At 41.0% G+C, this 17,191-nt stretch overlaps 1 protein-coding gene across 1 annotated transcript in view; it reads left to right on the plus strand.

Annotated features, from left to right (window-relative positions):
* Positions 1–14,060: 14,060 nt before the first annotated feature.
* The window catches only part of fkbp9 (FKBP prolyl isomerase 9), a 29,064-nt gene continuing 25,933 nt past the window's right edge, over positions 14,061–17,191 (plus strand). The window contains exons 1-2 of the mRNA XM_028817533.2: positions 14,061–14,390; positions 15,213–15,358. Of these exons, the coding sequence (XP_028673366.1) occupies positions 14,188–14,390; positions 15,213–15,358 (349 nt within the window). The 5' untranslated portion in view covers positions 14,061–14,187. The remainder of the gene's footprint in view (positions 14,391–15,212; positions 15,359–17,191) is intronic.

Here is a 17,191-nt window from a genome sequence, read left to right on the forward strand (position 1 = left end):
ATATAGGCACATCTATCTAATACCAAAATCAACCACCACTGTCCTAGAAGCAGCAAGAATAAATCAGCCAATAACAAAGGATCAAAGGTTTTCTACAGGGATTCTGATTCTTGTCGGCCCCATGGTAAAGCAGCTGGTGGTCGATCTCTACTGTCGCTAACTTATTCCAGCTCATCTCACCAATGTTCAATTAAGCTGATGAACAGTGAATGGACAGGCCACTGCAATAATATGAAATCAGTTATATTGCTGGAATAATTTCAGGAGTTTCCTAACACGAGAGGCAGAAGGAGGAAGGTTAGGTGCAGGGCTAGCAACCCAGTCCTGTAAAACCCTATAGTCTCTACAGAAACAGTGAGTGATTTCCAAGAAAAAGATCAGCATGAGGGAAAAGGCAATGGACAAGATTCTTCACTGATGGGACAGTAATGAAAGCTGAAAGGAAGATAGTACCATGTGCTGGATTCTGTGTGCCAAAATTAAAACAAAGATCAGAACTTGGAACATATGGACACTATATCAGAGTGGAAAGATGGCACAAGTGCTGAGGCAATTTAAAGAATATCAGCTCAGTGTCTTGGGAACCAGTGAAATGAGATGGAGTAGAACTGGGAAACTGTGTAGCAATGGTAAAACAGTTCTCTACTCAGGTCATGAAAAGAAATACACCTGAGGAGTTGGCATGCTACTAGACAAAGAGGCTACCATAGTGCTTATTGCTTGGAAGACAGTCGATGGACACATTATTACAGCCCGCTTCTCATCAAGGAATAGGAAAATAGCCATTGTCCAAATGTACACACCAACTGAAGAGGCAAATGATACTGAAAAAGATGAATTCTAAGAGCAGCTGTAGGACACGTTCAACAATATTCCCAGACACAATGTGAAACTGTTAAAGGTAGACTTGAATGCACAAATGATAAGAGTAGGCAAGGCATGGAGAATGTTGTTGGATTGGCGCAGAGGACCAATAAAAATGGGGAATGCCTACTGCTTTTCTGCAGCATCAACAGCCTTACCATCGGTAACACTTACTTTCAGCACAAAGCAGACTTGGAGATTACCTGGTGGCACCGCTAACAAATGAAATCGACAATTTTTTCATCAGCCAGTGTTGGAGATTGGCTCTAGTTGATTTCAGAGCATGCAGAGGCCCAGATATGGGCTCAGGCCACCACCTTCTATGAGCTTATATGAAGCTGTGTTTCAATAAGCTCACCAAACAGGAAAAGATCAAACTCTATGAAAATGATTGCTGAAGGACCCAGCCATGTCACAGCAATATCAGATAAAGCTATGGAACAGATTCCACCAGTTACAGGAGGCAGGAACTGATTTGGAAGACCATTGGGAAAACTTTATGGAGGCAGTGACATAAAGTACAGAAAGAACAATTGGGAGAAGAAGAGGATCACAGAGAGAGCAGTGGAATCAGGAACCAACATGAAAGCTTATTGATGAAAAGAAAATTGCAAAGAGCAACGGAGACAGTGCAGGAACAGCAGAAGAGTAGCCAAGACATATCAGAGAATATCAGAACTTGGATCTACATGTGAATGGAATTGCTGTGCAGATAAGAATGTCTGGCTAGATAAGAAAGGCACTGAGGCAGAAAAAGCAGCTAGGTGCAATGATGCTAAGACCTTATACCATATTGTGTGGGAAATAACAGGATCAAAGAGTAACTCAAATGTGCCAGTGAAAGACAAGTCAGGAAAGATTCTGGTTACAGCAGAGGAGCAAGATCAGCTCTGGATGGAGCACTTCCAAGAAACACTGAATCAACTGACCCCAGCAGCATTGTATAGCCTCTATCAGTTACCTGCTCAGGCAGCCCTGGACATGACTGAAGAACCGGTCACAGAGAAGGAGACAGCAGTAGCGATCAAGACAATTAAGAATAACAAAGCAGCAGGATTGGATGAAATCATGAAAGAGATGCTTCAATATGATGGAAACAATCTAGTAACCTAGCTAATGAAGCCGATTAAACGCTGTTGGCGAGAACAAAAGGTGCCACAGAACTGGCAGGATGGAGCAATAATGAAGTTGCTGAAAAATGTGAGACTTGTCCAGCTGTAACATCTGGTGAGGCATCACGCTGCTGTCTATTCCTGGCAAGGTGTTCTGCACCGTGCTTCTTAATAGGCTGCATGCAGCTGTGGATACAGCACCATGGGAAGAATAAGCTGGTTTCCATAGCAATCGCTCCTGCACAGAACACGTGTTCATTCTCAGAAATATCATCGAACAGTGTGCTGAATTTTATTGACTTCAAGAAGGAGTTTGAAAGTGTTCATAGAGAGTCCCTCTAGATCATTGCTTGGTCTTATGTCATTCCCCAGAGCTATGTCAACATCTTCAGAAATCTGTATGCAAACTCTCGCTGCTGTGTTAGGACAGAAACAGGAAGAACAGACTTTTTCAACATCATCATTGGCATGTGACAAAGGTGTATCCTGTCCCCGCTTCTCTTCTTGTTAGTAGTCGATTTAGTTCTCAAGAAAACAACAAGTGCACCCAGCCAAGGTATATGATGGAAAGACCAAATAAGGCTGCAAGACTTGGACTTTGCCAATGATATCATCATACTGTCCGAAAATGATGAAGACCTACAGAGGCTCACATCGGATCTAGAACAGAATGCTGAGAAAATTGAACTGAGAATCAGTACAGAGAAAACAAAAACAATGAAGCTGTGTAATAGCAACAATCAAACCAGTGGCCATCTAGGTTAGCCAGATAGAAATCGAAACATAGGACCACTTCACCTATCTAGGCAGCACAAAGGGCAATGATGGTGACATTGAAGCTGATTTTAACTTTAGAATAGGCAAGGCAAAAGCAGTTTTTTAAAGAATGCACTCCATCTCGTCTGCCACCACCATTTCCACTGACATAAATTTCTGGCTCGAACAGCATCTACTAACAGCCACCTATGCCAGTGAAACATGGAAGAGTACAGTCAGAACTCATAAAAAGCTGAATGTGTTCAACCAGAGGTGCCTGAAGCAGATCTTGAAGATAAGCTGGTGTGACTACATTACAACAAAGAGGTCTGAAGAAGGGTGAAGGCAGGTCCACTGTCTGAAATTGTTGTGGAACAGCAAATGAGGCTGCATCTCCCGAAATACCACCATTCAAAGATGGCCATGAAATGGATTCCACCTGAAGGGATGTGGAAATGAGGAAGACAGAAGCTCACGTGATGCAAAACATTCCACGATGACCTGAAACAAACCAAGACACTGAAAGGAGTAGTAGCCAGTCAGAAAAAAATGTGCCAATTTGCTGCCCAATGTGTCCAAAGGCACATGAGGACCTAAGTAAGTACTAAGTAAGTACCTAGCCTTGTGGCAATTAACATTACTCATGTAAAAAAAGCCCATTTGTATAATGTTAACATGAACATGAGCCTGCTTTGACAATGCTCAGATATTCTCAGTCTTTCAAACATTAAATTCTGTCTATTAAGAAACCCCCCCCCACCCCACTTTCAAAGTGCTACTGAAAGACTGCAGTGATGGCACCTTGCAGGATGGATCTACGGATTAATGGGTTTTTTAGTCATCCCCACTGCATGAATAAGCATGAAACAATTTCATTTAAACAAGGCAATATCTTTAACTAGTCCTCCACTATCCAGTATTTGTGTTCCTTAGCTCACCACAATCAACACATCTTCTTGTTTTTCACTGGTAAGAGTTCACATACAATTTTCCTAATGTTCTAAAAGGGCAATCTGTTACAAAATAGTCCAAAATATTACAAAAAAGACAACAGTTATATTCTACAAACAAACATAGCTTTGCACATATTAAATAATATATAGTGAATATAATGCTCAGAGGCGGTGGGCTGGCGCCCTGCCCAGGGTTTGCTTCTTGCCTTGCTCCCTGTGTTGGCTGGGATTGGCTCTTGCAGACACCCGTGACCCTGTAGTTAGGATATAGCGGGTTGGATAATGGATGGATGGATATAATGCTCAGAGTAAAATTAAAATAAATAATTTAAACATACTACTGACTGACCATCAAGACTAATACAGTATTTACTATTACAGGCTGCATGGCTGGCAATGTGTTTCCAAGGGCACATAGGACACTGAGGTAGAGTGAGCACATGATGGGTAACTGATTCAAAACTTGTCTACGGATATGCCCACACTGATAATTGGAAAGACATTCCAAGAGTAAGTGTGAGGAAACAATTGCTAGGGTCATAATCCTACAGTATGTTTGCTTAATTGGTTCCTTGTAGGCGCTGAGGTGTTACCCGCTGCACTTGGGTCCCAGACTGCTGTTTGTTGTGTGGTAGATGTGGCACATGCTCCCAACCTCTCTCTTTCCCTCTCTTGTAAGTAGTTAATCTAAGGGCCTTAAATTGAAATATGACTTACTGGCAGAAAGTAAAGAGAATTCCACACAAACCCTCAGGTGGCAGCAAAGGGAGTAGATGGAACACTGTGTCACATTATGGAGAGCAGGCAGCATGGAATCTACTAAGGCTTCCTAACACTTAGGATCAATACCAATTTGTGTTTCTCAGTTAAGAAGTTTCTCTTTAAAACAACAACAAGAAGAACATTTATTTATATAGCACATTTTCATACAAAAAAGTAGGTAGAATTATATCTGGTCCTGCCCGAGACATCCATTGTGAATTTCCCGTTGGGATTAATAAAGTATCTATCTATCTATCTATCTATCTATCTATCTATCTATCTATCTATCTATCTATCTATCTATCTATCTATCTATCTATCTATCTATCTATCTATCTATCTATCTATCTATCTATCTATCTATCTATCTATGTGAAGGCGGCATGGAATTTACTAAGGCTTCCTAACACGGAGAGTCAATGGAAAGAATTATATCTGATCCTACCTGAGACATCTGTGGGCAGATGGTCTAAAGACTTTCTGAGGGTGATCCCAACCCCAAAAGTAGTTCAGAAGATTGACTTGGAAGTCACAAAGCATCTAAGTCCCAAAAGCATTCCCAAAAATGCCTACTAGAGGAATAATTCCTGTCAGAAATCCCAGCTAGTAAGTAACAGAAAAAATGCCCAACAACCACCAAACACCCCCATCTTAATATAATATAATATAATATAATATAATATAATATAATATAATATAATATAACATAATATAATATAATATAATATAATATAATATAATATAATATAATATAAAACCAATGCACATGGTTTGGACTGCTATGTTGCAAGACAACATACCAAAAGCACTAACAATTACAGTGGGGCAAAAAAGTATTTAGTCAGCCACCAATTGTGCCAGTTCTCCCACTTAAAAAGATGAGAGAGGCCTGAAATTTTCATCATAGGTATACCTCAACTATGAGAGACAAAATGAGAAAAAAAATCCAGAAAATCACATTGTCTGATTTTAGAATAATTTATTTGCAAATTATGGTGGAAAAAAAGTATTTGGTCAATAACAAAAGTTCATCTCAATACTTTGTTATATACCCTTTGTTGGTAATGACAGAGGTCAAACGTTTTCTGTAAGTCTTCACAAGGTTTTCACACACTGTTGCTGGTATTTTGGCCTATTCCTCCATGCAGATCTCCTCTAGAGCAGTGATGTTTTGGGGCTGTTGCTGGGCAACACGGACTTTCAACTCCCTCCAAAGATTTTCTATGGGGTTGAGATCTGGAGACTGGCTAGGCCACTCCAGGACCCTGACATGCTTCTTACGAAGCCACTCCTTCGTTAGCCGGGCGGTGTGTTTGGGATCATTGTCATGCTGAAAGACCCAGCCACGTTTCATCTTCAATACCCTTGCTGATGGAAGGAGGTTTTCACTCAAAATCTGACGATACATGGCCCCATTCATTCTTTCCTTTACACGGATCAGTCGTCCTGGTCCCTTTGCAGAAAAACAGCCCCAAAGCATGATGTTTCCACCCCTATGATTTACAGTAGGTATGGTGTTCTTTGGATGCAACTCAGCATTCTTTCTCCTCCAAACACGATGAGTAGAGTTTTTACCAATAAGTTCTATTTTGGTTTCATTCCTCTTCTGGATCATCCAAATGCTCTCTAGCAAACTTCAGACGGGCCTGCACATGTACTGGCTTAAGCAGGGGGACACGTCTGGCACTGCAGAATTTGAGTCCCTGGCGGCGTAGTGTGTTACTGATGGTAGCCTTTGTTACTTTGGTCCCAGCTCTCTGCAGATCATTCACTAGGTCCCCCATGTGGTTCTGGGATTTTTGCTCACCATTCTTGTGATCATTTTGAACCCACGGGGGGTGAGATCTTGCGTGGAGCCCCAGATCGAGGGAGATTATCAGTGGTCTTATATGTCTTCCATTTTCTAATAATTGCTCCCACAGTTGATTTCTTCACACCAAGCTGCTTACCTATTGCAGAATCAGTCTTCCCAGCCTGGTGCAGGTCTACAATTTTGTTTCTGGTGTCCTTTGACAGCTCTTTGGTCTTGGCCATAGTGGAGTTTGGAGTGTGACTGTTTGAGGTTGTGGACAGGTGTCTTTTATATTGATGAGTTCAAACAGGTGCCATTAATAAAGGTAACGAGTGGAGGACAGAGGAGCCTCTTACAGAAGAAGTTACAGGTCTGTGAGAGCCAGAAATCTTGCTTGTTTGTACGTGACCAAATACTTATTTTCCACCATAATTTGCAAATAAATTCTTTAAAAATCAGACAATGTGATTTTCTGGATTTTTTTTCTCATTTTGTCTCTCATAGTTGAGGTATACCTTGGATGAAAATTACAGGCCTCTCTCGTCTTTTTAAGCGGGAGAACTTGCACAATTGGTGGCTGACTAAATACTTTTTTGCCCCACTTGTACATAAACAATTGAATATTAAAAAACAGAAACATAAAATTCTGATTCAGCTTTTGTGCACAATCAACACTGTTAGAGCTCTGATTGTGCTTAACTGCGGGATACACATGAATCAACTCCGCAGCTGTTACTTCAAGAGGAGGACTCATAAATTAGACTGAAAATGTGTACAGATTAGCCTTTTAAATAGACAGACTGAAAAAACTTCTAAATATGTATCTGAATGGATTATTTATTGAAATGTTTTAAACTGCACATTGTCCTAGAATGTATTATTTATGAGTTATAAAATAAGTCTATCACAACCTTCAGCCCAAATGGATGGAAATATTATCATGATTAATTTGCACTGATTAATGCCAGTTTTATCGGTTCCAGTATAATATAGGCTAATGTAGATTATAATGTAGGCTATATTAGGTAACATACAAGTAATTAAACAACATCAACATACCATGTTTTCATTGGGAAAGTGTGAGTGAGGTATAAAGAATTGATCAATTCCACTGTGTCATCTCCTGTTTATCTGTTTGACCATGGATAGCACCTGCACCACATAGATTCAGGTCAGATATCCACCCATGGATGACCAAAAAGGCTCCATGGCAAGTGTATTCACCACTAGAGACAGGGCTGATCCACTGACATTTTGTCTAGCACTCAGACCTTTATCTCGGCATCACTTACTGTATGTTTCAAGGGTGAACTTGTATTAGCAGACATCACTGCATGTAGTATCTTGTTCTGGACGTCCCACTATACTGTGCGATGTGACTTTTTTTACTGGCAATATGTGAATGCAGAATAATGGCAAGGATGACTCAGCATGTAAAGCTTGTCTGTCTGCAATGTTAGCACGTCATGAAAATGAAACTCATTCATTCCGTTCGTATAACTGGTTTGATTTAAAATTTTCTCATGTTATTCTCTGCACTTTGAAGAGCTAGTGTATATATGAAATTATGTGTACCACAATATGATTCAAATTGTGCCCCTTACTGATTTAATAAGGTATGCTGTATTTTATACATGGGACAATCCAATATTACAAGGGACGAGTGGCGTCTCTACGGGTGTCTGTGGATGAATTTCCTGTGATCATTTACAGGAAATGATCAAGCGCTACTAATAGACTTGGATTAATTTGCTGCTATTTCATAAAGTGTGAATCATGGTCAAATTGACTGGATTAAATTAGTACATTTAGGGGTTGCATTCACACTTCCCTTGTACATATCCTGTACAACTCTTATGTACTTCTCTGCCACTCCCGACTTCCACATACAATACCACAGTTCTTCTCAAGGCACCCTGTTATATGCTTTCTCCAGGTCCACAAAAACACAATGCAACTCCTTCTGGCCTTCTCTAAACTTCTCCATCAACATCCTCGGAGCAAACATTGCATATGTGGTGCTCTTTCTTGGCATGAAACCATAGTGCTGCTCACTACTCTTCGCCTCACTTCTTAACCTAGCTGCCACTACTTTTCACATAACGTCATGCTGTGGCTCATCAATTTTATTCCCCTGTAGTTATTGCAGTCCTGCACATCCCCTTTATTCTTAAATATCGGCACCAGTACACTTCTTCTCCACTCCTCAGGCATCCTCTCACTTTCCAAGATTCCATTGAACAATCTGATTAAAAACTCCACTGCCATCTCTCCTAAACACCTCCATGCTTCCACAGGTATGCCATCTGGACCATCGGCCTTTCCATTTTTCATCCTCTTCATAGCTGTCCTTACTTCCTCCTTGCTAATCTGTTGCACTTCCTGATTCACTATCTCCACATCATCCAACCTCTTCTCTCTCTCGTTCTCTTCATTCATCAGCCCCTCAAAGTACTCTTTCCATCTGCTCAACACACTCTCCTCGCTTGTGAGTACGTTTCCATCTTTATCCTATATCACCCTAATCTGCTGCACATCTTTCCCAGCTCGGTCCCTCTGTCTAGCCAATCGGTACAGGTCCTTTTCTCCCTCCTTAGTGTCCAACCTCTCATACAACTCATCATATGCCTTTTCTTTAGCAATCGCCACCTCTCTCTTCACCTTGCGCCTTATCTCCTTGTACTCTTGTCTACTTTCTGCATCTCTCTTACTATTCCACTTCTTCTTTGCCATCCTCTTCCTCTGTATACTCTCCTGTATTTCCTCATTCCACCACCAGGTTTCCTTTTCCTCCTTCCTCTTTCTAGATGTCACGCCAAGCACCCTTCTTGCTGTCACCCTTACTACATCTGCTGTAGTTTTCCAGCTGTCTGTTAACTCTTCACTGCCACCCAGTGCCAGTCTCACCTTCTCTCTAAACTCAACCTTACAGTCTTACTTTTTCAACTTCCACCATTTGATCCTTGGCTCTGCCCTCACTCTCTTCCTCTTCTTGATCTCCAACGTCATCCTACAGACCACCATCCTATGCTGCTTAACTACACTTTCCCTTGCCACCACTTTGCAGTCTTCAGTCTCCTTCAGATCAACTCTTCTGCATAGATAGATAGATAGATAGATAGATAGATAGATAGATAGATAGATAGATAGATAGATAGATAGATAGATAGATAGATAGATAGATAGATAGATAGATAGATAGATAGATAGATAGATAGATAGATAGATAGATAGATAGATAGATACTTTATTAATCCCAAGGGGAAATTCACATACTCCATAGGATGTAATCTACCTGTGTGCATCTTCCTCCACTCTTGTACGTAACCCTATGTTCCTCCCTCTTCTTAAAATACGTATTCACCACAGTCATGTCCATCCATTTGGCAAAATCCACTATCCTCTGACCTTCTTCATTCCTTTCCTTGACACCATACCTACCCATCACCTCCTCGTCTCCACAGTTCCCTTCACCAACATGTCCATTGAAATCCGCTCCAATCACCACTTTCTGTCCCTTGGGTACACTGTTCATCACTGCATCCAACTCACTCCAAAAATCTTCTTTCTCACCCATTGCACACCCAACTTGCGGTGCATATGCACTAACAACATTCATCATCACACCTCCAATTTCCAGTTCATAATCATTACTCTGCCTGATACTCTTTTCACCTCCAAAACACTATTGACATGCTGTTCCTTCAGAATAACTCCTACCCCATTTCTCCTCCCATCCATACCATGATAGAACAATTTGAATCCACCTCTGACCTGGCCTTACTCCCCTTCCATTTAGTCTCTTTCACGCACAATATATCAACCTTCCTTCTCACCATCATATCTGCTAACTCTCTCCCCTTACCAGTCATACTGCCAACATTCAAAGTTCCTACTCTCAGTTCCACTCTCTTTACTTTCCTCCTCTCCTTCTGCCTCCGGACATGTCTCCCCCATCTTCTTCTCCGGCCAACAGTAGCCTAATTTCCGCCAGCACAATGTTGGCAAAACAGTACTGGTGACGGTTGTTGTTAATCCGGGGCTCAACCAATCCAGTATGGAAATTTATATTGTTGTCCGCATATTGATTTGGCAAAATTTTACACTGGATGCCCTTTCTGACGTAACCCTCCCCATTTATCCAGGCTTGGGACCTGCACGAAGAAACACACTGGTTTGTACATCCCCTGTGGCTGGGTTGCATTAAAACATTTAATTGCAGAAACTTGAATGCGTTAATTGCACATGTTAACACCGATTATTCAGCAGCTGTAATCTTTATAAAATAAAAGATTTATTATCACAAAAATGCTCTGCCACACTAAGAAACTCTGAAGAGCACAAAAGGCATAAGAGGGTTGCAAAGAGGCAATCCAAGTCTTACAAAGTTACAATGAAAAATCCAAAGAAAAGTAAAAAAACAGAGCAAAAGGTCAAAAATCCAGAAAATAACAATAAGTATAAGCAAAGCAAAAAACACCACTAAACTCACCACTCCCTAGTGCATCTGAAATGTGCTGCCAGGAACTGTGGAAGACCCTCTGGATTTAAAGTGCGGAGAGCAGTTTCTAGTGATTGCCAATTGGTCCTTCCCCTTAAGGGACCACCCACAAAACACATGGAATATAGGATAGACATAGAAAACATAGCAGGCGATAAACTAAAGGAATATTAACATACCTCAACAACTCAAAATTGAACAAAAAGGACATATAACAAGAGTCTGAACCCCAGCCAGGAGAGAAACTCTAAAATGTAACGGGAAGCAAGTCAGAGAGTGGTTTAAAGGCCACCACCTAACAGTAATCCATTGCATTTGATGCTTGAATATAGGTGGAGTCTTACTCTTGAAAACTGAGCCCTTTTCCTGACTCAGATCTTGATTTCAGGTGCACTTTCAAAGTCAGTAATGTCCTCTGGAAAACCTGCAATTGTTCTCATGGACTGCCCTCTACTTGCCCCATTCCATTTTTAAAAGATCATACAACCCTCGGGTAACATTTCCAGATTAATCTAAGGCAGGTATCCTGGACTCGACTGCTACCACCAATGGGATTAGAGGGCACCCTAATTGCTGTGTTCCTATTTTATGCCCCGAGAGTAACTACTACTGGTCATTCTCCATAAAGAAATCTTCTACTACACCTTGGTGGCATTCCATTTATCATCTTTCTTTGTGTCCCTTTTGGTAAAGTTTTTCTTTCTTAGCAATTAATTGAATGACTACACCTGTTCTACATATATGACTGTATTTACATAATTCTTAGCATCCACTGCCAGCCCCTTTCATCAACAGTTTATGTTTTTGACCACAGCACCACTTTTGTTTGGAGTTTTTTTACTTGACTTTGATTGAACTTGAGACACTGTTGTCTGTGAAAACCAGAAAACCTGTCCTGAAAAACTCATGCCAGCACATCTAGTGCCTCCTACCTACACTCAAAGCCATCTAAACAGCCAAAATGTTCATTCTCATACTGAATTTCACATATACACAACACCCTACATACCTTCTTTAAAAAGCACTGTTTTCAGAAATGCTGCTGTAATAAATTGAGCAGTCAAGTACAGTATATGGGAACAACAAGTGCTCAGTAACTGTGATGATGGAGTGCCTTCTGTATGTAAGATTTCTTATTAACCGTTATTACAAGTATTAGTTTTGTTTGTCTGAGAGTTGGCATTTTGAATATTGAGGGGTTTTGAAGTCATAACATAACATTCTCAAGTGTTCTCAATACAACTGAGAGTTGGGGGGGGGGGGGGGGGGGGGGGGGGGGTGGGGGAGGACACTGGAGTTTATTCCAGCAGCAATGTTAATGTTAATAAAAATTTAATTTTGACACTAGAACAACACAGGTGAATGAAGAAAAAGTTAATTGTATATTATAGACCTTTGGTCCTCCTGAATGCATTTCATTTTTGTGGTCCATGGAGGAAACATTTAATTCAATACTACTTCTTCTCTATGAAACAAGCTGACAGCGCTTACTGTACATACTGTAGTTGTGTATATACAGTATGACACATTAATGGAAAAGTCAGATTTAGTGTGCAAGCTGCCCTAATGCAGGGTCTTCATAAGAAATGTAATGATTTAATGCATGAGGTATAAGTACATAATAAACAAAAACAGTTGCATCAGCTATTTAAAATATATTAGTTTATCTGTTTAAAGTCTAATATTCTTAATTATAATAGAAATTTGTCATTTTTCATCTTCTGATGGTCTAAAGGTCCATAGAGGGCTAGATCCTAGTAAATAAGTAAAAATAGCATAATATTTGTAATTACTGACCTTGAAATAGTCTAAAATGATATCCCAACATGCCTATTTTTGAAATTTCTCATTATTAATCTTCTTTGAGTGGTTCTTAGATGGCTATGAGCACTGTAAAGAATAAAATTTGAAAAATATATTTGTGATCATTAACCTCAAAATAGTGTAAAATTGTATTCCATGTGCCTATATTACTGATCCCCATATTTTCAAAGGAGTAACTTTGATCCCTTGTATACCATTAGGGGCTGAACCCCTAGGGTCTGAGGATGTAACATGCACAACATTTAACTTCTTCTGATCATTTGTCCCCAGACACATATTGGTTTACTCTTTACCATAAGGTTGTTATTTCCTGTGCAAAATATAACCCAAAAATGCCTAAAAATTAGGATTTCTTGTATCTGGAGGACCAAAAAGCTTAATGTCCTGTATTACTAGGTATCAAGATGAATCGAATAGTATATCATATATGGGGGTTTTCTCATACCAGAGAGTGTTTATATGCAATTCTTATGAACATAAATATATGTTTTTAGCATCTTAATACAGTAAAGCCTCGAGCAATCAGTTAATATAAAGCTCATGACTTGTCTCGGATATTGTATATTAATATTTATGTTGCATTTTTCATATGTATAATAATGCTTACATTTTTAATAAAGTACATTTTTCCTCCAAAATGCTTTTTTTGGAGAAACCTAACCTACCTTTAAAATCGAATTGATTTGCTACACTCTTAACAGCAGATGGCTAGAGTAAATTAGATTATTGGCATTTGGGAGCTACAAGTCAAATCAGAAAATTCTTGCGAAAGGGCATTTGGAATACTGTTACGCTTCTTCCTTACTAATAGTTGTCTTCCAAAGTGACTTTTTGATAGGCTCAAGTTTTGACTGTTTATGGAATGACTTAAAATTTAAGTTTACATGACGCCCTAAGTTATTCTTCCCTCAATGTATTATTTAACGTATTTATTTCATGGATAACACTTTTATGTAATTGTCTCCCTTTCATTACTTTTTGAGAAACACTTCTCAATAATTGTACACTTTTTGATTATGGAGCATGACAGTGAAGCTCAGAACTTATGTAGATATAAAAAGTAAACTGAGAAATAAGGAAAACTGAAGATGTTAATACATCATTCTGATTTACCTATTTTGCTCCTTTAATACCTTTCGGTTATTAATCAGACTTCTCTGATTAAGTTGAGTTAATGGTATTATTGTTATGATGTTCTTTTCATTTGCTATTGCTAATTTTTATTCGTTTATTAATCATTCTGACGGGTACATTTAATTCTAAAATTTACATTTGGACTTTTTTTATCGTTTTTTTTCGGTCGTTGCCTTCTTACATTGGTTCAATACACAGCAGGACGGAGCGCGCACACACACTCTCACACACGCACACACATACCGAAGCAGAGGCTGTGCTGGGCGGCGGGTGTGCCACGTTGATGGCACATCCTTTGATGTTTTGTGGGTCTCGGCGGCTTCCCCGCCCCCACGCCTCAAGCTGTTCCCTGTTGTAGAGGGCCTGGGCTCCACGTGTCCACATCCCTAGTAGAGGGCCGGCCGGTGGGCGGGTTGAAGGAGGACAGGCAGGCTCAGGAACAGCGGGACGTAGAATCTGGAGACAAAGTGAAGCAAAGGAAGAGAAGTGATGGCGCACAGACTGTGCACGATGCTGCTCCAGGCGCTGCTGGTCACCGTCGTATCGTGTAATGCGCCACCAGTCCCGTTAGATGACATCGTGATCGAGAAGACCTTCACTCCTCCCTCGTGTGACAGGGCGGTAAGATCCGGAGACTTTGTCAGGTACCATTACCTGGGATCATTCCCGGACGGAAAGAAGTTCGACTCCAGGTAAGACGGTCCTGAACTCCACTGGATCGAATCGAAGTGAATTGAACTCGGCATGAAGTGTGGTTAAATAGGCAGGGGTGATCTGGGATTAGCAGTTTGGTTCGGGCGCGTCGTGATACCGTAGTCCGGCTCTCCACGGCCCGGGGCTACAAATTCTCTTTTCCTTTCTTCCCTCCCCTTCCTTGCATGCAAAGTGCCTGAAAGTATTTGAGCGAGTATACGTTCATGATAAGTAACAGTTTCCGCGCCTGAAGACGGTGCAGAAGCTTCCGACGGGCGGCGCTGTACCAGTTTAAGCGGGCAAGGGGCATTCACTAATAGCTGCGAAAGTTAGTGTCTGCCTCACAGATTGGCTTAGTTCTGTGATTGCGTCTTTCCAGGCCTACTGGTGTTAGTACAGTCCTTTGGATGCAGGGGGCACTGTGTTGGCGTCAGGGCTATCATGCCCTCACTTCAGTCATGACGGTTCAGGCAAATTTATTTGTGGAATTCTGAGTTTTTGCGTGGCATGTTGCAGACTGCTTTCATGGTGAGAAGAGGTGTGCTTCAGTGACGACCACTTATAACTCGCATATGTTTTTCACAGATTTTAAGTATTCTCTCCGGCTGAACGTTCACTGAACAGGAGGAACCATGGTGCTACATTTACAGAATGAACAGCACAGAATGTGCTGGCAGGTTTTAATAAATTAATCTAAATTCCTAGGTGCTGGCATCCTCATTGAGCAGCAAAGTGTGTATTTGCATTGTGGCTTACAGACCACATGCTATGTTATTTTCTTTGCATTTATTAATATGTGTATTTTTCTGCCTTCTGCACAGCTATGACAGGGGCTCCACATACAATGTGTTTGTTGGTAAGAAGCAGCTCATTGAAGGCATGGACAAGGCTCTGCTGGATATGTGTGTCAATGAGAGGCGTCTTGTGAAAATTCCTCCCAAGTTGGCATATGGTGAACGAGGATATGGTGAGTCTGAAACTCTCTACACGAATTGCTGATGATGCTGACTGTATTCATAAAGTGGAGGAGTTATATGAGATAAACAGCACTTAGTGATGGGCTCTGTCTATAATGAAAGGCATTTGGCCTCTGGATATCATGTCCTTCCTGGGTGCAGAGACTCTCATCACTTGAGGTCACTCTTAATTATCTTTTCCATTATTTATTTTCCTCTTAGATGTCAACTGGACATAGTTCAGCAATTAATTAATGAACAGACAGAGCTGGGCTTCATTTGTATTAAAAAGTTTCAAACTACTTTATGTACTCCTTATGTAATTAGTAAAGTGAACTTGACTCCTGGAGAAGCTGGTAAAAAAGGAGCTTGGAGATCAGCGTTCGCAGACACAGCACTCAGTGAGCACTTTGGTGGCATCTCCATGCTACTTTCGCCCCTCTTCTCGCCTATCTCTGCCTCGGAAGCAATTTGTATGCTCACTGTCTGCCAGCCCTGTGATGCTGGCTGGTGACCATACATAGGGCAGATGGACTCTAGCAGCCAGGAGACACATCTGAAATGCACTAACATGGTGATTGCGGAGCTGCTTTTATATCAGTTTCTCCAGGTAGACCTGTCTTCCTCAGAAAAGTTTCAACTACCTGCGGAGCCTGTGCAAGAAAAAGTCTGCATGTAAGCTCGTCCTCAATTACTTGCCTGCTGCCGTTTCATAAGTCAGATTGGTCCGGTCCTAACTCCTCTATTTTCTTTTTTTTTTTTCAAGTGTATGACTTATGAAGGTCCATCCATCCATTATCCAACCCGCTGAATCCGAACACAGGGTCACGGGGGGTCTGCTGGAGCCATTCCCAGCCAACACAGGGCACAAGGCAGGGAACCAATCCTGGGCAGGGTGCCAACCCACCGCAGGACACACACAAACACACCAAGCACACACTAGGGCCAATTTAGAATCACCAATCCACCTAACCTGCATGTCTTTGGACTGTGGGAGGAAACCGGAGTGCCCGGAGGAAACCCACGCAGACACGGGGAGAACATGCAAACTCCACGCAGGGAGGACCCGGGAAGCGAACCCGGGTCTCCTAACTGCGAGGCAGCAGCGTTACCCACTGCGCCACCGTGCCGCCCACTTATGAAGGTGTATTTCATTAAAGAAATAACAACATTTTCTTTGATTACTGAAGTTCTAAGTGAAGTTGCCATCTCCGTAAAGTCCCGGTTGCTCGTCTGTAGTTACATTAATGGCAGGTGTGAACTGTGAACCTTTAATGTGAACTTCAAATAGTGTGTTAACGATTGTCCAGTCACATTAGATTAAAAAAAACTAAAATAATACTAATTCACTGCCCATTTCTGAATCAAAATAAAATGGAGGTGCTTATAGCGGGTCCATCAGCTAAAGCCCAAATTGGGCTTCTCGGCTCTTTCTCTGTCTTTTGCATACCTCAAGTCCGCAATCTTGGTGTAATCTTTGACAGTAACCTCTCTTTTGAGAAACAAGTAAATTCTGTAGTCAAGAGTTGCTTTTTCAAGTTTCGTCTGTTAGGTAAGATCAAGCCTTTTTTATCTTCTAGGGATCTTGAGAAAGCTACTCATGCTTTTATTTTTTCTCGCCTTGATTACTGCAACTCGCTGTATTCTGGGATTAGCAAATCCCTGATATACAGGTTACAGTTGGGCCAGAATACAGCCGCTCGCTTTCTGGTTGGGGCAAGAAAGTATGACTCTGTTTCTCCTATTTTAGCTTCTTTACACTGGCTGCCTGTCAGTTTTCAAATTGATTTTAAAATTTTGTTGCAAGTTTTTAAATCTTTACATGGGCTTGCTCCTGCCTATTT

This window comes from Erpetoichthys calabaricus, chromosome 13 (genome assembly GCF_900747795.2).
Source record: "Erpetoichthys calabaricus chromosome 13, fErpCal1.3, whole genome shotgun sequence".
In the NCBI taxonomy this organism is placed as follows: domain Eukaryota; kingdom Metazoa; phylum Chordata; class Cladistia; order Polypteriformes; family Polypteridae; genus Erpetoichthys; species Erpetoichthys calabaricus.